At 35.2% G+C, this 22,729-nt stretch overlaps 1 protein-coding gene and 1 non-coding gene across 2 annotated transcripts; both read right to left on the reverse strand.

The window, feature by feature from the left end:
• Positions 1-522: 522 nt before the first annotated feature.
• Positions 523-5,845, reverse strand: LOC111920412 (oligopeptide transporter 6). Its single transcript, XM_023915994.3, has 6 exons — positions 5,016-5,845; positions 4,840-4,937; positions 2,252-2,821; positions 1,845-2,103; positions 1,377-1,559; positions 523-1,274 (listed from the first exon to the last, which is right to left on the reverse strand). Exons 1-6 carry the CDS (start codon positions 5,511-5,513, stop codon positions 657-659), a joined length of 2,226 nt encoding a protein of 741 aa, XP_023771762.1. The 5' UTR covers positions 5,514-5,845; the 3' UTR covers positions 523-656.
• Positions 5,846-19,375: 13,530 nt separating this feature from the next.
• Positions 19,376-19,482, reverse strand: LOC111920444 (small nucleolar RNA R71). The gene has a single exon (XR_002859864.1). It is a non-coding gene; the product is annotated as a small nucleolar RNA R71 (small nucleolar RNA).
• Positions 19,483-22,729: the final 3,247 nt, after the last annotated feature.

Consider the following 22,729-nt stretch of genomic DNA (forward strand, 5'->3'; position numbering starts at 1 on the left):
TTTTTTAATACGTTTCCCCGCGTTTAACGCGGGTTATAATCTAGTTTTAAAAAGTAGAATAAAATAAAAACTAAATTTATTTAGGGTATAATAGTCTTTTTAGTTTGGATTGGGAACAAAACTGCAAGTAAACTAGTTCAAAAGAACCATCTACTCAAAAAAATTCTTAAAAAAAATACATACCATAGAGACTATTTTTGCAATTTTGTCATAAATCTAATATCAAGTCTTGATTATGATATTTCACTTATAAATTTGACTTGTGTATGTATAGACTGAGATTGCATAGACACAAACAAATGCAATTATTAATTTTGACTTGTGTGTGGATAGAAAGATAGCATAGACAAAAACAAATGCAAATTAATAATTTTAACTTGTGTGTGGATGGAGATTGCATAGTTAAAAACAAATGAAATTGTTGATGTTGACTTGTGTATGGAAGTATAGAGGGAGTTTGCAGAGACAAAAACAAAACAAATGAAAACCAAATGCAAGTTCTAATTATACCCACCAATGAAATTCCACGAAAACAAGATATATACCATCTATTCATCCACAATAAAAACACTAACATAAAAATGAATTTTTTTTACTAAATAGCAAGTAAAAAAAAAAAAAAAAAAAAGGCACTAATCTAGCAAACGAAACAATAATCAACTAAAAACAGGACAACCGTCGACCACAACCCCTTTGGCTGTCGGACAAGTAGCAACGGGGCAGCCTTCACCGTCGTTCCCCCACCAGTTCACCGAAACCCCCGTCGTTTGCAGTCCCAAGAACAACAAAATACTCATGAACGCCGTTCCAGCATCAAGGCCACCGGAAAGAACATAATTATACCGTTTCCACGCATTCGGATAATACCTAAAAGCAACATAACCGGAGAGATACGCCATCAAAATCCAGCTGGTATAGTTCACGGCGGAAGCCGGCGGCATCATCGCCGTAGCACCCAACAACACCGGAAAATGAATCGATCGAATCCAATTCTGCGTCGGGAAACACTTGTGAGCAATCCAAACTATCAGCGGCAAAATCGCTCCAATCAAGAAGAACCAATTAATCGCAGGGTAAACTCCTAGGTTTCCAAAAATCCGTTGTGGGCCAACTAATCCCCAAATTACAGAAGCGTCGTAGAACACATGGTCCATCGGGCACTTCCATTGACTGTCTTTTGGGAGCAAGGTGGTGTCGCAGAGGTTAGGGATGCTCCCCATTAGCATCCACGCGGTTACTTGGTATACAACGACTGATATGAGTGTTCCCAAAACCTGTAAATATACGAAAAAAGATGGGTGATTAGGTTTATATATGTTAATGTTAATGTTGTGTATTCGGAATTGAAGATCAGAAGATGGGATTTTTAAGCTTACTTGTGCCATGAACATGGCTCTTGGTGGAATCTTCATGTAATGCCCGAGTTTGAAGTCTTGGATAAAAGTCAAAGCTTGAACCATGCTGATGTATCCGTAAACTTTGAAGCACATATTTGCAACTGGTCGTCCGGGATACAAGTAACCGATCATGTACTCGGTGATGATGTTCAACCCTGGTGTCTGTTCGTCAATCAAACGCAAGAATCATCAGATTTTGTGGTCAAATTGACTGGATTTAAACTTCAATTTTGCATGATTTGTAGAAAATTTGTGAGAAATCTTGTCATAAAATCAAACTCCCTAACAAAAGCTAGAAAAAGAACGGCATTGACTTTATACAAAATTGCAAAACTAACATATTTGACCTCAAAAGTCAAATTGTCCATCCTTGGATTCATATTTACGTAACACATGATCAATTTGACCTAAAATGAAAAAAATATATACAGTTATACACAAATTTACCTGATTTGTGGTGGCAGAGATTATACCAATGGGCAACGTAAAGGCTATAGCTATAGCACAAGCTAACAAGACACCCCACCATGGCAACTGAAGAATATCAGCATAATAGTTGCAAGCGAACATAATAAGAGCAATATTCAGCACCAAAATAACATAAAACCACCACATTGGGACCGGTTTGTACGCCCGCATAAGCCTAGTATGCACATCAACTTTCTTCGATTTCCCAAATGTCCCTTTCATCTTGTCCAATATATCCCTAATCATATCAAAATAAATAAATATTATCACCTTATTATGGTAGTACTTTCAGACACAATATGTGTATATAGTATCAGACACACATTGTGTTGGTATTTTTCGTAATGTGTCTGATACTTAAAAAAATCATAAGATATGAGTAATACCATCCATTGAAGAGCACGACGTGAACAATAGTTGCGGTAAGTGTAGCAAAACCAAGACCATAAGACATAGCAAAGAAAGCACTCATATACAATGGGCCTTCTTTTGCATACGCAACTTTATCGAGTTGAAAGTTGGAATTAATTATTGCAGTCGTGTTGTAACGTGAACCATCACTTTTAAAAAGTTCCGTGGAGTAAAATGGAAAGGTTTTGGCTTGATAAATATTATTCCAATAAACAGTTGGTGTGACCACAAACATCATAAGACAAAACCCTACGGTGACATTTGCAGTCGCGAACCATGGGCTGGCTAGTGGGCTACCGAGGTATGATGCAATTGTGGACCAATCGAGCCCAAATGAACCGATTCCTAAACCATTTTGACCTGACCCGAGTTGGTTGACTAGAATGGATTTTTTGTTGATCCAACATATCCATGAAACTGATGTTAAGATTTGGAGAAAGTATCCTGGGAAAATGTAGTAAGAGAAGCTGCAGATTAAGACGATCATGAAGAATTGATTTAGTGTGGTGCCACCCTTTGGTCTCTTTTCTTGCTCGTGCAATGATCTGCATGCATAGTATACAATTTATTAATATTTGAAATCACCATGAGCATAGGGTTAAACACAAGAAGATTGTATTATTGTGGGAAAATTTCATAAAAACCGTAGAATTTATAGGGTTTAATCACTCGGTGAATTTATTTTTATGATTTAACCATTGAAACTTTGATTTTTTTTTTTCTAAAAAACCATTTTTAACAAAAAAAAAAAAAAATGTTCCAATTGGTGTTTGGAACTCGTTACCGAAAAAAGAACTTACAATCGTTTTTATAGAAAATAAAACAAACTTTCAATGGTTAAATTAGAGAAAAAAAATATATATATGGTTAGGGAGAAAAAAAGACTATAAAGGTTTTTATGAATTTTTCCCTAATTATAACGATATAATTTAAACACAAAGCAATTTTTAATATTATATAAAAGATAAATTTTCCATAGTATTTTAAAAATCTCTGCAATTATGACAATGACATTAATATTCAAAATATACTATATTTATACATAGTTTTCATTTCTATAATAAGATAAAATTTTCAAATAATTATATTTGAAATATCTCAGCGATTAGATATATTATAACAATCTGATTCACACAATCTCATTCCAATATAAAATAACTTTTATTATTATAATATTTAAATGTATTTTATTATTTTTTTTGTTGTTTTGAATTAATTTTTTTCCACACATCATTTTATGAGTTTTCTATTTTATTAAATTTCATATAATATTTAAATGTAATAATTACAATAAATCTTCAACTCTAATAAATAAAAATCATTTTTTGTCACTTGTCACATTGTCATTCATTTTGACACATGTAATTTTGTGGTTAATTCTTAGAAATTAGTTTTCACTTGTTATTTTATGGTAATTTTTTATTTTCTTAATTAACTATAATAATTTATAGGTTATAGAAAGTAATTAATATGTTATTAATTTGTTTCTTTATATTTTCAAATTTCAATATGTTTCTTTTCATATACATAATTCAAAATTGGCATGCATATTTTTAAGTTCATTGTCATTTTCAAATTTATATCTTCATATCTAACTTTTTTTAATCAACTTGTGTAGTACATGAGTCTCACACCTAGTTTAATAATAAATGGATATCAATTTCATTAATGAAGTTAACTTTTAATTTTAAAATCCACAAAATTAAAGCTCATTAGTTTCTTTTATTTATTTTAATTATTTGTTTAAATTTAATAGATAAAATTTTTTTTCATTAGAATAATTTATTATCTGTTTTATTTTCTTATAAATTCATAGTTCTCAAATATTTTGACCTTTATAGTTAATTTTTTTATTACATGAGTCTCACAACTAATATAATGTTAAAATAACCATATTTTGAAACTCGTGTACTACACGGGTTGATAAAAAAAATTTATATATGAAGATATAAACTTTAAAATTTTTTTAAAGAAAACATTAAATATCAAAGTGTAAACATTAAGTATTTTTTAAAATAAAATTTCAAAATATATATATATATATATATATATATATATACAAACAAAATAATAAATAAATAAATAATTCAACTATATTAATAAAACAAACTACAGAAAAAATAATTATATTTTGACCATATAATATTTTTTTAGTTTGTCAATAAAAAACAACAAAGTTTGATTTTTTTTATATAGACCAATTTGCCTAAAATGACAATGAACTTTAAAAGAAACATGTCAATTTTGAATTATATGTATTGAAGGAAACATATTAAATTTGAAAATATAAGAAAACAAATTAATGAAACATTAATTACTTTCTATAATCTAAAAATTAGATAGTTAATTAAAAAAATAAAAAATTACCATAAAATGACAAGTTGCAAAAAAATTCTTTATTTATTAGGAAGGATTTTTCAAACTAGAGTCCATAAAGAGAATTAATATAACAATCTATTTGATTTTATAAAGATTTTAAAAAATTAATATAAAAAATCTATTTTGATTTTATAAAGACTATTAAAGAAATAAATCAGGGCCCAATAAATGATCTGGTATATACCTAAAAATGGAGACCTGAACCAGGTTCGACGGCCACCACATCTCAGCGGGCTCCACTAGAAACCGCCGGAAAAGTCCAGCCCAGCCAAATCCCAGAACCTAAAAGATTTACAAAAGTTCACAGATCAAACACATAAAATTAAATAACACCAAGAACCCAAAATCCTCTATAATCACCTGTGTAGTAAGCATAACGATGAATGCTGGAAGAAAAGCTAATTGCTTCTTGTAAAAAAGTTTCACAGCACTCAAAATATGAGTCGCATAAACACTTCCAGCACCAGAATTCGCAAAGATCGTAATCAGTACATGTTCTTTGATATTAAAAGGCCCAGGATTCATCGTGAACTCGCACCATTGACCTTTGAAGAACACCCTTGTGGTAATCGTTCGAGCCATCAAGTGGCCAAGCGGCACCGTCGCCACCTGCGCTGCTATCGAGCTTATCGACAATGGCTCAGTTCTATACCAGTAAAACTGGTTAACGAACGACAGAATCACACATGAAGTTATACCCAAAACCCACATTCTGAAAGTGAGTACAGGCATGGTGGGATCGTCGGTTTTCGGGACTGTTAATTCGACTTCCTTGATAGGGCATTCGTCGTCGTCGGAGGGGGCGGCGCCGGCGGCGGCGAGATTTTCCCTGACTAGATCAGGGTTTATTCCGGCCATGACAAGAGAAGAAGGGAGGAGCGTTGTGGGGTTTTGAGAGTCCGTGATCTTGGCCTTCTTATAATGAAGATCCGGTGGAATCCAGAATCGTAACGGATGTTTGAAATAGGATAAGCTAAAGCTATCAGCCGAAATTAGAGCTTGATAAGGATCCTAATTCCATATTATTGGGGAAAAGTACATATTTCGTCCTCTTGTTATTCATTGGTTTTGTAAAATCACACTTTTGTTTGGCTTTTTACCTAAAATTGATTGTTCTTGGAACTTCTGGTTACTAAAAGAGTTAAAGCTTTGAGAAAATTGATTGTTTGGGCATTTTACCTAAAACTGATTGTTCTTTGTTGAATAAAGTCATGTGCATAACATTTAACCTTGAGAAAATTACAAAAAATGGCTCTTATAGTTGTTGTATTACAAAAAATGGTCCTTATAGTTGTTGTCCTTTATGGTTTTGGTCAAAAAATATTTGGACTTGTATAAATAGTCTAAAATGTTTTTTTAATGGTTTGTGTCCATATCAAAATTGAAAAAACTATATTTTTATTTCTAATTTATTTTTTTAGTTTTTTACATTTACTTTATTATTTCAATAAATAATAGAAAAAGGGTCCACAAAACTCATCCCTTCCCACCCACCATCCTCTCTCTTTCCTTGTTGGGTGCAACTTCTTTACATTGTCCCTTCACTACTACATGCATTTTTTGGAGGGATGTTATGTGCATCTCTCCATCCTTATTTATTGCCTTAAACCCACTAACAAACAAAAGCTTTAACTTGAATAATGGACTTCACCATATCTTGCCCAACAACAACATGCATTTCTCCACCATCGGTGATACCATCATCACCTTCGGAAACCAACACCATCACCTTTGCTATTGTCTGCAGCCTAACGAAAACACCTCATTGGAGACTCTTTGCCACTATCTTGAATCCCATATGACCCACTTATTTCACAAAACACAAATTATCGACGACTCTCCCTTTCTCCACTATATGCAACCTACTCCTTCCTTCATCGTCTCTAATATTTAATGATAGAACTTTTACAGATCTTTACATCTTTACAATGAGGTTTTTACAATCGATCTATAATTGGAAAGGGTAGTCGTAGTATAAATAAAAGGTGATTTGGGAATTTACAATCGATCTTTGTAGTAAGGTTTTTACAATCGACCTTCTAAGTCTTTCTTTCCCTCTTTCTTGTCGCTACCTTATGCATTTGTCGACCCTATTTCATCAAGTTTGATTTCCATGTTTAATTTTGATCTTTCTTTCCCTCTTTCTTGTCGCTACCTTATGCATTTGTCGACCCTATTTCATCAAGTTTGATTTCCATGTTTAATTTTGATTCTGGTTTGATTTCGCGATTTGTACATGGACATAAATGCCTATTTTAGGTTTGATTTTGATGTTTTTGATTTCAAATTCAATTATAAGTGTTCAATGTGACTTGAATATTTGAAGCATTCTAATGGAGCATTTGAATTCAATGAAACACTTGGAGTTCATGGAGCATGTGACAAAGGAACGGATCGTATGACAAATGATTTATGCTTTATAAACATATTGGTTTGTGTCGAGTTAAACACTAAACAAGTAGATTTTTGTGTCGTGTCATATCAATTTATTTACTTAAACATAATATAACCTCTTACGCAAATTTGTTTATTTCGAATAGAGTTTCAAGTTGTATGATTTTACCTAGTTTATTCTAATATTCGACTCCTATAAAATAATACTCATTAGAAAAAGATTAAAACATATCATTATAAACTTTTGAAAAATAACTAAAGCTAATGTGCAAGTGGATTAAATTTGTTTCTTTGAAAACTCATGTGGTTGTGCACGTGCTAGGATAAAAAACTATTAATGACCTCTGCCTACTACGCTATGGACTAAAATAGAATAAAATAGTCAGTTTTGAGTAAGAATAGCTCTAAGAAAAAGTTTAGTGTACCAGACTTGCAAGTTGAGAATAGTTTATGGACTAAATCTGTGAGTTTTAATATTGGGAAGGGAGTATCCTCGTAAGAAAATCTAAGTGGAGAGGTGGTCCTACAAGATTCCAAGTCAACCAAAACTTTATTATTCCAGCCTGGCGTTGAAATTATGGTCTTTTAACTTTTTATACGGAATTAAAGATAAAAGACTAAATTAATTAAATAGACTTGGTTTAAATTTTGGATTAATACCTTAAAATCATTATTATACACTAGTTTATAATTTGTGGAAACTATGGTTACAAAATTAAATAAATATTCATAGTAAAAAATTCAAAATTATTAATCAATTATTTTATATAAAATTTTAAATACATTATTAATTAAGAGATTCTTTTATTAGTTATGTAAAATTATAATTATTGATTTAAATAAATATGTGTAATTAATTTATCATATATATTAGATTATTTTTATTTGTCAACTAATGAAAACAATAATATAAAATTTAAAATTTAAAATAATAAATAAATAGATTGACAAATAACATTACATTAATTAGGAGATTTAATGAATTTAAAATGGAGAATTAATAAAATGACAAATGACATCATATTAATTAGGAGTTCTAATATTATGACACTTGGCAAAATGACTACTCTTTTATTAGTATAGATTTTCATTTTGACTTAACCCTAATGTTTTTTTTTTGTTACTTATTTGTCACCGTTAAAAAGATGACGTTACATTTGTTAAACCTTACCCGGTTACCAACCGGTAATTAAGTCATTGTCGGTTGCCTCTTTTCACTCGAGTATTAATACTTGGGAACATGCATAGTAGCCACCACCTTTATCAGAACGACTGACTAACAAAGGATTATCCATATACGATCATCGTAAAAAGAGGGTTTTTGAAGGTTTTCAAGGGTTTGAAACATCATTGTAGAAGTGAAGGCAAGTTTGATGGCAGAATCATCACGGAGAAGGAAGAGTAAAGAATCAAAGACAGCAAAGAAGACAAAGTTGAGATACGTACGTGATGAAGAGTTTGATGATGATCTTCTTGACTTAGGATTGTCGGATGTTGAACAAGATAACTTCAATCCTACATCTAACTTGTGTGACGACCATTTTCTTAACATTTTATGTGATAATAAAATGTTAAAGAATAATCAATTTGAAGGGGACGATGAAGTTGATGTTAAAGATATCCACCAAGTAGAGCATGAACATGAACACCTTGAGGATGAAAATGAACTGGAAGTGGGTGTCGAGTTCAGGGTGCACGATCCTACTGTCAAGTGGAACCAAATGAAGCCTACAGCTGGTGAGTTATACGAGTCTCCTGCTTAGTTAAGTTTTGCACTAACTAACTACGATGTAGCTAATGGATACCAACTTTGGTTCATGAAAAGTGATAAAAGCAAGGTACTTGTTAGGTGTGGGAAAAAATTGCAAAAAAGCCATGTCCTTTTAGGATCCATGCTTCATGGAAGTACAACGAACGTACTTTTCAGATAAAATCTATGGTTGAAACACATCTTTGTGAAAGGAATTATAATTTTGGACATTTGATTAGTTGTAATTGGTTAGCAAAACACAACATTAAGGATATAATTAGGATGCCCAATATGACATTGTCTCAAATGATGGAGTATGTCCTTACAAAATACTATGTGAAAGTGTCAAAGGGGCAATGTCATAGAGAAAGGGCAAGGGCAAGGGAGATGATAGAAGGTAAACTAGAGGAACACTATGCTAAGTTATGTGATTATGCCAATGAAATCCTTAGATCTAACCCTGGAAGCACATGCAAAGTAGGAGTGTCAGTAAATCCAGATAGAATGAATTATTTTCAACGTTTTCATGTATGTTTGAAGGCATTGAAAGATAGTTGGAATAGAGGGTGCAGACGTTTGATTGGATTAGATGGATGTCTCCTAAAGGGACAAATCAAATGGGAGATTTTGACTGCTATTAGAAGATACGATAACAATCACATGTAACCAGTTGCATGGGTTGTAGTAAATGTAGAGAACAAAGAAAATTAGACTTGGTTTTTACAGCTTTTGGTTGATGACTTGGGTGTTGAAGGTGGAAGGGGTCTAGTTGTCATTTCAAATCAACACAAGGTAAACATAAATACTATAAAAAAAATTCGCCATGTATTCATTTATATTGTCTAACCAATATTAATGTTTTATTTACTTGTTTCAGGGGCTTCTAGAATCTGTGAAAGTTATCCTTCCACATGTTGAACATAGGCAATGCACACGACACATTTATGCCAACTTTAGGAAGAAGCATATAGGTTTAGAGTTAAAGAACTTGTTATGGGCTGCTGCAACTAGTTCACATGAAGGGTATTTTGTGGCTAACATGGAAAAAAAATAAGAAAATCACCCCAAATGAATATGCTTGGTTGATATCTAAAAATCCACAATCATTGTGTAGGGAATTTTTTTACACAAGGGTATGCATGTGAGGCAGTGGAAAATGGCATTTATGAGTCCTTCAACTCCATGATCATAAATATTAGGAAAAAACCACTTCTAACAATGTTAAAGGAAATCAGAATCTATGTCATGGCTAGGTTTTATTATTTGGCTGATAAAGCTTCTACATGTACAACTGAATCTTGTCCAGCTATCATAGATAAAATGAAGGATTTTGGAAAAGAGATGAGGTAAATACTTACCATTAAGTTGTTACTACTTACCATTAATTTGTGCTTTATACTTAACATGAAATTGTTATTTTTAATTTTTATTTATAGGAACTGGAAAGTGATAGTTACTCGAGGGTCTGTATTTGAGACAAGGTATTGGTATGCAGCATACAAAGTGGATTTGGAACAACACTTTTGCACATATAGACTATAGGTGATATCTGGAATACCATGTGTGCATGGTCAAGCAGCAATAAACTACACTCACACGAATCCAACTGATTTTTTAAGCATTTGGTTCCAAAAATATAAATTTGTTACTGCATATACCACAAATATATCACCAGTGAATGGAAGCAACATGTGGGCACCCGCTGACTATATAAAGTCATTACCTCCATTGACAAGGAGAATGCCTAGTAGGCCAAAAACCAAAAGAAGAAGGCATGTATCTAAGGTCAATGATTCCAAGTTCCCAACTGTTAGAGCTAGAGTTTGTAGGACTGTTAGGTGTAGCAAATATTTACAATTCGGACATAACTTGAAATCCTGTAAGAATGAGCAACTGATGAGGGACTATGTGCCACCTAAAAAAAACAGGAAGGCCAAGGAGGGATGGAAATGATATAAGAAATAGGGATGGAGAGGGAACTTCAAAACAAAGGAAAGTTAAGCTTATAGTGAAAAGAAAGAAGAAGAGAAACAAGGTTGGAGAAGGATCCTCAAATCAAGCAACTATTGAAGCAAGTAAAATGGCTGAAAATATTCAAGCAACTAAACATGGCCAAGCTTAAGAAGAAAGAACATAGGAAGAAAATATTGGTGTTAATGCTTAGGAAATTGTACAAGAAACTATATAGGAAACTACAGATGATGCAACTGGAGATGATGTTCAAGCAAGTGAAAATGAAATTATAGATGCTGCTATTGAGGAAACTGTACAAGAGGATGTTCATTATCAGGAAACCTTAGATGAAATGTTTCAGGAGAGCCCCCAAAAAATGCAGTCGAACCTCCATTCATTGCTTACAATGATGATGTATTGATGTTGCAGGGATGTGGTTATAAACCTCATGAGATTGCACAGGCTTTGGAAATGGTAAATGTGATGCCTGACCCTGTGTCACCAGTGGAAATGGTATACCAAACTCTATTTTTAATTTCTTATAAATGCCTCATTTGTGTTTTAATTATTGAATTCATCATATGATACAGGATGTAAATGTTAATGAGATTGAAGATCACTTGGAAGCAGACTTAGAAGAGGATGTTAATGAGATTGAAGATAACTTGGAAATGGTATACCAACCTTTACTTTAAATTTCTTATAATTGATATGTGATTTAAAAAGGGTAATTTACTGCATCATGTCTTACAGGGTGTAGATGTTAATGAGATTGAAGATCACTTGGAAGCAGAAGGGGGTGTCATACATGACCTTGTGCCACCAGTGCAAGGGGAAGTTATTATACAAGATTTAGATGCTAATTCTTGGGTTAGTGAAGATGATGAGGAAACTGAATATAACTTCATTGAAGATACACAAGTTGTTGGGAGTCATAGGAAAAGGAAGATTTCTGAGAGAATTATGAAGATCAACCTGAAGAAAGCAGTTTATGATAAGGATGGAAGGGGTTCTAGTATCGAGAAACCTGTTAATTTGGAGTAGGACTATTTAGGAGGGGTGTAACACCCCGACTCTCATGTGATAATTTTATAGCTTTAATTTTCATAAATTGCAAGGTCTACTCGACGAGTTGGATTCCCAGACTCGTCGAGTAAAAGCGGATTGGGCCATGTGTTTAAGTGACCTACTCACCGAGTCCAAGATAGGACTCGACGATTAGGAGCTGGAGGATGAAACCCTAATTTCTAGGGTTATGCACCCTATTTAAAGGATCATTTGCCTCCTTTATCCCCCTTGCAGCCTCTTAAGGTTCCAGCAAACCCTAATACGTGTGTGTGCTTCATTCTTGTGTGTTTCAAGTTATGGAAGGTGGAGATTAGTGGGAAGACCTTGGAGAAAAAGTGGCTAGAAGCAAGGAACGTGTGGGGATCTGAAATCTACCTTAGTTAGCATCCTTTGGAAGGTATTAATTCGTTTCCTTGACCTCATTTCGTTCTAGATCTCCTTGGGTTAAAGATTTGGTGTTTTCTAGCATATTTAGAAGCTATTCTTGGGTATGAGCTAAGATCTGAAGTTGTAACTTTAGATTTGAACTCTCTTTGGTCTCTAAGCCCATAAAGCTTTCAGCTTTAGCAAGTATAAGCCTCGCCTTAAGTGTAAAACTCCATTGCAAGCTTGGTTTTGACATTATGAGCTTTGCAGGCATGTAAAGTTTGCAATTTTACGTGATAAACATGCCTTGGGAAGCTGGATCTGCAATATGGGACCTTAAAATGGCTTAAAAAGCATCTGAATGGATAGTGGACTGAAGGGACTCGGCGAGTTGCATGGTCAACTCGGCGAGTCCGATGAAGATTGTCGTGCAAGGACTTCTGCATGGACTTGGCGAGTCAGTGGGGTGACTCAGCGAGTCAACTTGGGTTTTCTAGACATTTGGGAACGCTTGGACTCGACGAGTTGCAGGGAAACTCGATGAGTCAGTGGGGGGTTTTCACGACTACTCGAGTTCTGGAAGGACTCGACGAGTCAGTGACTGCACTCGACGAGTCGGGTCAACGTGGATTGTTGACCTTGATCATTGACTTCGAATTTGACCAAGGGTTGACTATTTGCCTTCTGGGGCATTTTGGGAAGTTGGAAATTTATGAGTATCGTTCTATGGTGAATATAGGTGGTGGAGTTTGTGGCGGTGATCCGAGCGTTTGAGCTTATCTTTCGTGTCGGCAGTTGCGAGGTGAGTTATCCTCACTATATCAATAGGTTCTAAGGCACCAAGGTCGTCCCTTTATGGATTTGTATCCAGATTATGGCATGATATGTTTATTGACTACATCCTGGTAGTTAGGATGGTGATATGCATATGCTTAGTAACCTGGTTAGGTCGGTGTCGTGGTTATAAGATGATGTTATTGAAGGGTTTTGAGCATTCTAACACTCCTAAGGTGTACATGTAACCCTAGAAACCTTGGATCTATGTTTTACTAAGATACATGCAAAATTGTTTTCCAAGGTTCTTAACCTATCTAGCATAGCATGGGGAACTTTTAAACATAAATGCTAGAAGAAGAACATACCTTTTTTGTTGTTTGGATTCCTTGAGAACCTTGTGAGCCTAGCACCTCAAGTGTGATGCCTCAAATGTCTCACACAACATCACAACACTTGGAATAACCTTGAGAGAATTTCACTAACACCTCAAAATCAAATATCCCTCTTTCTTGTTTGTACAAGTGCCGATTTTACTAGTCTAGGGGTCTTTATATAGTTGTGGCACAAGTAGGGTTACACCATGTAAACCCTAATTGCCATGGCTTTCCATATTCCATGATTCATGGGTTTGTAACCTCCATGGATTATCCATGGAGCACCTTATGGGATTTAGCCCAATCCATACAAACCATGGATCATTAGCCCACTATACAAGAATAAATGATTTACACAATCAACCCCATATATTTAACTAGTCTCTTTTTGATCACTTAATTAATTCCAAATTAACTCTTTGATCAATACTTTAAATAATATTATTAATATATTATAGCATATAATATATTAATAATCCTTAAGTGTCCTTTCTCTCACTTAGTCAATCCAAGTGTTGCAATGCCATGAAACCCAAATGGATCATGCTAATTGGGTCAAGTACATTCCATAAATAGTTATGAACTTAGACACCTTATCCAACAGTCTCCCACTTGGATAAGTCTAGTAACTATAACTGCAAGAATGACTTCAGGAACCGATTAGCAATCGTAGCTCTTTCAAGGTCTCACGGAAATGAGATAATGATGATATGCCATTTTAAGATAAGTGATCATATAATCATCTGTTCTAGATATCAGCCGGACAAATACATGGAACAATGTCTTACTTATTGTCCAGCAGTTTGTTTCCCGATTTCCGATTTGTTTGACATAGAACTTAATTGAACACATCAACTTAGTTCTGACCGGTCCCGGTACATGGGTCAACACAAAATCATCGAGGGGCCCAAATATCGCTTCTATTCCAAGAAGGAACAGATAAACTTCGACTCATATGCTTGTTCTACTACTTGTTGAATCATACACAAAGGCACGTTTTATAACATCGAGTTACCAATGCATTTTCGTACAATCAATGTATAACCAACTCATAAGCAACAATCCATATCTCTAGGTTTGAAGACTTATATGATATTACCATCTCACGATCACTCGAGATAAATTCCATGAAGTGATACCAGTGAGCGTAGGTTGAATCCAATACTCATAACTTATGAGCACTCATGAGTGTTGTAGCAACACTTTGCAATGTCCAACATCTTAGACATCTACAACCAACAACATGACAGTCTTGATTCATATCTACTTCCAACATATGACCGACTGTGGAGAATTTGAATAATATGAAATACAATAACATAATTATTCTGGAAGTCAAAACATGCAAAATGAAATGATAGTAAACGATTGACAAAAGATAGCAACACTTTACTCATAAATTAACAACAACTTTTATTCATCATCAAATATCAATTACGCTTTACACATTTCAAAGCTATCTAACTACTAAAACTAATATCATCATTTATCCCTATGCGCCTCACATGTTGGAGATGCTTAACCCTACCCAGTCCCTTCGTGATGGGATCTGTCGGGTTCTCATCCGATGATACCCTCTTTGCCACGAGGAGTCCTTCTATTTGATGTCTGATGAAATGGTATTTTATGTCGATGTGTCTGGATCTCCCGTGATCCCTTGGTTCCTTAGCTAAGGCAACTGCAATTTCACTATCACAAAAAATCTCTATAGGATCCTTTATAGTTGGTACAACTCCAAGGTCTCCAATGAAGTTCTTTAGCCATATAGCCTCCTTTGCTGCCTCGCTTGCCGCTATATACTCTGATTCGCAAGTTGAATCAGCCATTGTCTCCTGCTTGGAACTTTTCCAAGAAATTGATCCTCCGTTTAAGGTAAAGACCCAGCCTGACTAAGAGCGGAAATCATCCCTATCAATTTGAAAGCTAGCATCACTATACCCTAATACTCTCAAGTCATCACTCCCACCGAGGGAAAGGACCCAGTCCTTAGTCCTCCACAGGTACTTGAGAATGTTCTTTACCGTTGTCTAGTGAGTCTTGCAAGGCATCCCCAGAAATCTGCTGACCATGCTCAATGCAAAGGCCACATTAGGACGAGTACAAGTCATAGCATACATGATCGAGCCTATAGAGGAAGTATACGGTACTTGACTCATCTCTGCTATCTCAGCCTCTGTACTCGGGCTCTGAGTCTTACTCAGTCTGGCATTACTCTGGATCGGTAACTATCCTTTCTTGGAATTCTGCATGCTAAACCTATTTAGCACTTTCTCCAAGTATGTACTCTGACTAAGTCCAATTAGTCTTTTACTCCTGTCTCTCAAAATCCTTATCCCTAGGATATAGGCAGCTTCTCCAAGGTCCTTCATAGCGAAACATTTCGCAAGCTAGGACTTCACTTCCTACGGAGTTGGGATGTCATTTCCTATAAGTAGTATGTCATCTACATACAATACCAAAAAGCTAACTATACTCCCACTAGCCTTGATATATACATAAGATTCATCTTCACTCCTCGAAAAGCCAAACTCTTTGACTTTCTCATCGAAACAAAGATTCCATCTGCCAGGTGCTTGTTTCAATCCATAGATGGATTTCTCAAGCTTACACACTCTATTAGGTTACTATGTACTAACAGAACCCTTTGGCTGACTCATGTAAACATCCTCAGCTAACTTTCCATTAAGGAAATCAATTTTGACATCCATTTGCCATATTTCATAATCATGAAATGAAGCAATGGCTAACATAACTCTAATAGACTTAATCTTCACTACTGGTGAAAAGGTATCATCATAATCAACTCCCGGAGTTTGAGAAAAGCCCTTTGCAACCAGTCGCTCCTTATAAGTGTGTACATTACCATCCATGTCGGTCTTCTTCTTGAAGATCCACTTACACCCAACTGTCTTACGACACGGTACATTGTCAACCAAGTTCCAAACTTGATTGTCATACATGGGTTGTATCTCGATGTCCATAGCCTCTTTCCATTTAGCAGCCTCAAGGCATGCCATTTATTTCGTGTAGCTGTTAGGTTCATCCAGACTTACCAATGTGTTATCACTAATAAGTGTATCACCTTTCGCAGTAATATGGAAACCATAGTAATGCTCAGGTGCATTCCTAACTCTCGTGGAACGCCTTAGAGGTACAGACTCTTCTGTCGGATCAACGAGGATTTTCCTTCTTAGGTTGATTGCTAGGGTTTGAGGTTCCTTCACCACTTGACTCTTTAATTTCTTCAAGGTCAATTTGCCTCCCACTGTTTCCTTGGCTAATGAATTCTCTCTCGCAAAAGACTCCTCTCCTTGCTACAAAGACCACATTATCACTAGGTCTATTGAAGAGGTAACCAAAGGATCTCTGTGGGTAGCCGATGAAAATACACCACTCACTTCGAGGTTCGAGCTTATCATGAGACTCGTGCCTCACGAAAGCCTCGCAACCCCAAATGTTGATGTGGTCCAGATTTGGAACTTTTCCAGTCCACATCTCATGAGGTGTTTGATATTGCCATATTTATACATATTTTTAGGCAATATTTAAGTACATTTTTATATATAGGTTTGGTCATTTGCATAGAATAATGATACTTATAAGGTTAAATTATATTTTACAGCTAAAAAGAAGACATTTTGAAGAAAGGGACTAAAAGTGTTAAAGGATGAAACTTTGGAGGTTGAAGGCTTGAAAGACAAGAAAAACACCCAAAAAAAGACGTACTCACGACGTGAACAGTTGATGGTTCACGACGTGAGTGGAAAGAATTAGAAGATAAGCATCCGGGTGAAGGAATCCTTGACGATCACGATTACCTCGAGTTCACAACGTGAGTTTTAAATGCTCACGACATGAACGGTGATTTTCGAGAATATATATATATATATATATATATATATATATATATATATATATATATATATATATATATATATATATATATATATATATATATATATACCCTTCTTCATTATGATTTGGGGGAGACTTTGGCTGGCTTAGGAGGATTCCTGGAGACGAAATTCAGAGGAAAAGAAGCTCTGGAAGTTGGTTTTAACACCAATGAAGAAGGAGTTCATAATTTGTCTTTATAGATTGGTACATTTAAACATGTTTTTTTATTATAATATTTGTTTGTTTATCTGTTAATATGTCCAGCTAAATCTAGCTGCTTCTTTTAGCTAGATGAAGTTGGAACTCATGGTTTTAATGCGTTAGACTTAACTTTACTTGTTGGTGATATGCTTGTGTTGATTGATTTTACTTAGCATGCTTGAATTAATTATTTGATTGCCTTGAATTCTTGTTCTGTGTAGTTAGTGAACACAAATATGCATGAACTTGAATACCTAATAATCAAGTGAACACTAGTTTATTGGAGCTAAGATCAAACCAATCTTAGATTAGTAATTGAATCATTAAATCAAGCAGTGTTAGAGAACTTAAATTATGACTGTAATTGTGTTTTGATTAATCAATCTTTCATGGCTCCAATCTTATTTAATAATTGACTCTGTGTTAATTATTGTATGACCATAGATAGATTTACATGAATTGATTAATAATTAGTAGATTTAGAACTAAATTGCTAATATTTCCTTAATTGGTCACCAACAGTAATAGTCATAGCTAATGTATAACCATTGAGTGAAAGCGGATTCGAACTAACGGAAGTGTTTCGTTTATTGATTGAGTTTTGGTTAAAGGATTAAGTTCATCTAAACTTGAAAAATTAGATAAAAACTCCTTTTTAGTTTATTAATAGTTAGATTAATTTAGTAGTGAATAAATTAATTAATAACACCGTTCCCTGTGATCGACACCTAACTTACCAAACTATTCTATAATTCGACTAGGTACACTGCCTAGGTGCATTTTAGTTAGTTAGTTAGTTAGGTTATAAATTATAAAATTAGTGGGTACTATCGTGCACATCAAGTTTTTAGCGTCGTTGTCGGGGAACGACTTAGTTTATTATTTATTTATTTGCTTTAGGTTAATCGATCCTTTTTGTGGGATAAAACCTGCAAAAAGTTAATTTTTGAGCAAAGTTGTTATCAGCATTAGTTTTTATTTTTATTTTTTGTTTGTTCAGTTTTCACGACGTGAGGACACCACTCACGACGTGAATTTAGTAATTATCAGCTTTTATTCATTTAGTAGATATTTTTATGAATTTTGTTTTTTTAGTTTCTAGGAAGGTTTATTTTTTTCAGATTACATAACTCACGACATGAGTTTATAGACTCACGACGTGAGAACTGTGATTTTTAGCTTTCTTTAATTATTAGTTTATTTTTCTATTTTAGTTCGTTTTTATGTTGTTATTTTGTTTAGTTTGCAGGAGTTCATGACCAGAGGCTCTAACACACCTTTGGTGCCAGCACTTGAAGATCTGGAGTCAGCCCTTCACAAAAACAAGAATAAGAACGCGAAGGAAGATCACACGCCAAAGAAGACACCATTGCAAGAACTAAAATCAGATTTTTCAAGGAAGTCGGGAAAGAAGCCAGAAGAATCAAGTTCAACCCCAAATGAGAAAAGCAAAGTTGAAGAATTTGGTCCAGTTTCTAATCCACACGAATCCGAATACGAGTTAGACCCAGAATTCGAAATATTTGCAAGTGAGCTCAAAGACAAGAAAGAGAACGGAATGGCAAACATTGAGGAGATGTCCATGGGAGCTTACAAGAATAGGATACGAGAGGATGTGGGTCCCGGTTTAGTCCAACCCGCAATACCTGCCACTGCCACATTCAAGTTGAAGGGGCACATCTTGACTGCTGAAGGATATCCCATTTTATGGGAAGGATCATGAGGATGATTTTAAGCATCTCGATGAAGTCAATGACATTGCGGATTACTTCAATGTCCCAAATGTCAATAGAAACACCGTCTTGCTTAGGATGCTTCCCATTACTTTTAAGGGAGCTGCTAAAGAGTGGTTAAAATCACTTCCACCGGGTACGATTACTACTTGGGCTCAAATGCGTGAGCGGTTTCTTGACCAATTTTTCCCACCATCCAAGATAACTAAACTCAAGAAGGCAATAGCCAACTTTGAACAACAGTCGGGGGAATCATTATACGAAGCATGGGAGCGTTACAAAGGCTTGCTCAGAAATTTCCCTCAACATGATCTTAATGTCCAACAAGAGATGTCAATATTCTATGATGGGGTCAACGTTATGACAAGGCAACTCCTTGATTCTCAAGGACCTTTGACAAAGAAAAATCCAAGGGAGGTCAAGGAGTTGATTGAAGAATTCGTGAAGCACTCTCGTGAGTACCACAACCCTAGGCAAGATGGAATCAAAGGCAGTAGAGGTGCACAAACTGAAGAAATAGCAGCTATGATGGCTATGTTGAATGGGAAATTCATTGTGGAAGATATTTTAGTAAAAATTGGGAAATTCATTTTTCCAATAGACTTTGTGGTATTGGACATGAAAGAAGATCCCAATGTACCAATTATTCTTGGTCACCCGCTGCTAAACACTGTTGGAGCTCATGTTGATATTCAGGAGTCTAAGCTCACCTTGAGGGTTGGTGATGAAAAGGAAATTTTCGGGATAGAAGATGGCTTTCAAGGGAATCATGCTCAAGAAGAGGTGTTCAACATTGATGAAGACAATGAACTTGAAGAATTAGAGAAGCTCATGGAAGAAGAGATCAAGACAATTCATCAAGTCAAAAGAAGAAAACCAAGAGCATCTGTTCCATATTTAGTTGAAGTCATTGCCTACACGAGTCCAATTTCTTGGGTGAGCAAGGAAGATGATGAGACAATGAATGATGAAGAGGAGGTTACTTCAAAAGTAACAACTCTAGTAGTGAGAGAAGAGAAGAATGCTATGGAGTACAAGGAAGAAACAAAAGGGACCAAACGCAAGCTTGATGAAGATGAGGTCAAAGCTAAAAAGGAAAATTCGAAAAAGGAGTACAAAAGACGAGTTCAAGCTTACAAGAGGCGTTTCAAGGAACAAAAGATCCTAGTGGTGGATTCTTCGGATGACTCAACGTAGGAGGCATGGAGTCCAGCTCATGACTCCAAGAAAAAGAAGCGCTTCTTGGGAGGCAACCCGAGTTTGGTTTGCAATTTTTTTCTTTTTATTTTTTTCATTTTAATCTTAGAAACATAGATCATATCATCCAACTCGCTTTATTCATAATTAAACACTGAGTGTGGGGTCCCTAAAAATGAAGTGGTGATAATTAAGAATTTACTTAATAGACAAACTTAACTTAATAATAACAAAAATTGTGCAGGATTCAAGACGTGAACAGTTAAGAATTCACGACATGAATTCTAAATAAGCCGGATAATATAAAAATGATGCATATCAACCCATTTTCTATTAAACGAATTGAACCAAGACTAATCCATTATTGATAAGGAATGCATGGCCCAACATTAAGCCAAGCCAGGACTCACGACGTGAATCCTTAAGGATTCACGACGTGAGTTTTGAAAAACACGGGACCACAGATTAAAGGGATAAGAATTAGTTTGGCCCTCTTTTCTTTATTCCCCATGAAGTGAAACACAAGATCTGGTCCCCCTTGCTCCAATTTTGGCCGACAACACTCAATTTTCGTTTTTGTTTACCTCATACTACAATCTAAGGTAATGATTCTTAATTCTTAAGTTTAATTTTTCTTTAATAGTTGAACTTAGGGTTAGGGTTTGTTAGTTAGATGAAATGTCGAATTTACTTCTTAAAATTCCCATAATAGCCTTGGAATGTTTATGCTCTGTGCTTGGAAGTGGTATAAGAGTAAACCCCATTAATATTATGACCTGATTTTGCCCCTGATTTTAGCGATTCTGCTTGCTGATGTTGCGAATTCACGACGTGAATACTGAGACTGGACATTTTCAGTTCTGTTAATTTCTAAACTTGTGGGTTGTTTCTTTTGGGTGTGTTTGTTGCTTGTTTCTACAGAAATGGGTCCTAGAAGGGAGACACCTCTTGGAGTTGCGGGTTTACACCCGTTTTATAATTTTCCCACAACAATGTCCCGCGACATCTTGACTCGATGGAACAATAAATTAGGGTGGCTCTATAACCGCGAGATTGTTGTTGCTGCTACAATCAATTGGACGCGGTTAAGGGAAGTCGGGCTCGTGGAAAGGTTGTCCCCATTTTTGACAAAAATATTTATTGGAGATGGATACTCGTTCACTTGCTCGGGTTGGCTCAACCTATTTTGAATCCGAGAGCGGGTGTATAAGGAATTTTGTGTTGAGTTTTTCTCAACAGTGACATTCCAGGAGACTGTCCAAGACCCACATTGGCCGCTAGCTTTGGTGTTCCGGTTGGGGGGTGAGTACCGGGAGTGCAGCCTCGTTGAATTTGCTTGGAGAGTTCGACTATATGATCGACAAGACTCAAGAGGCAATGACTCCCGATTTTTTAGTATGTTCTTAAGCGCGGCAGCTAGAGGATACATGGAGGATGTCACTGGATATGTTTTCTGGCATAATATTGTGTCCGGAATGTTTAATTCCGGAGTGTCTCCCGAGAGCAGTATCCAGTCCCCTATCCATCGTTTACTCCACTGTTTCATCACATTTTCCATCAATCAGTGGTGCAAGGGAACGACGAGAGGGATGGCGACGACGGCTGGAGGTTGGAGGGATAAGGATGGCGGTTGGGATGCGATTTAGGGTTAGGGTTTAGGGAAGCATGCATCCAACGACGAAGGAAGGCACAAGTTTAAGTCCCGTGTTTTTTCTTTCAAACTTTAATCCCATTTTACACTTTTGGTCCTTCCTCCATAAAGTTTTTTCAATTTAAATCCAGAATTTACCCTTTAGCCTCTCTTCTACAAAATATTTCACATTACAGGTCCTAACATTACAATATAGACCCCAAATTATGGAATTTCTATCATTTAACTCTCATGGCTAACACTGATCAATTATTACGAATTTAGGACTAAAATAAAATAAAATATAAAATACATCTTCAAGTTTTAGGGATTTTATTTATTTATTTAATTTACTTATTTTAATTTTATTATTTATTTATTTATTTTTATGTATTTATTTAAACGAAACGTTTCAACGAAGGTTACAAGTACAAATACACAGAGATTCGCCAATCACTCTAGAATTCAAGATACAAAATGACCTCGTATGCATCCTTATTTATACTTAAGGGATTAGACCTAAAACCCTATGGGTCAAGCCCATTGGCACATAGGCCCATGAATGGAGGCAACCAATCATATTCCGCCATGCAACATCTTCTAGAACATTCTTGAACATCATAGAAGACTTCTGTAACATCCATAAAATTCAAGAAAAATTGAACTTTTAAAACCATTCCACAAATCATCATTGTTTACAAAATAGTTTTCAAAATATGTTTAATATAAGAGTT

This window comes from Lactuca sativa, chromosome 9 (genome assembly GCF_002870075.4).
Source record: "Lactuca sativa cultivar Salinas chromosome 9, Lsat_Salinas_v11, whole genome shotgun sequence".
NCBI lineage: Eukaryota > Viridiplantae > Streptophyta > Magnoliopsida > Asterales > Asteraceae > Lactuca > Lactuca sativa.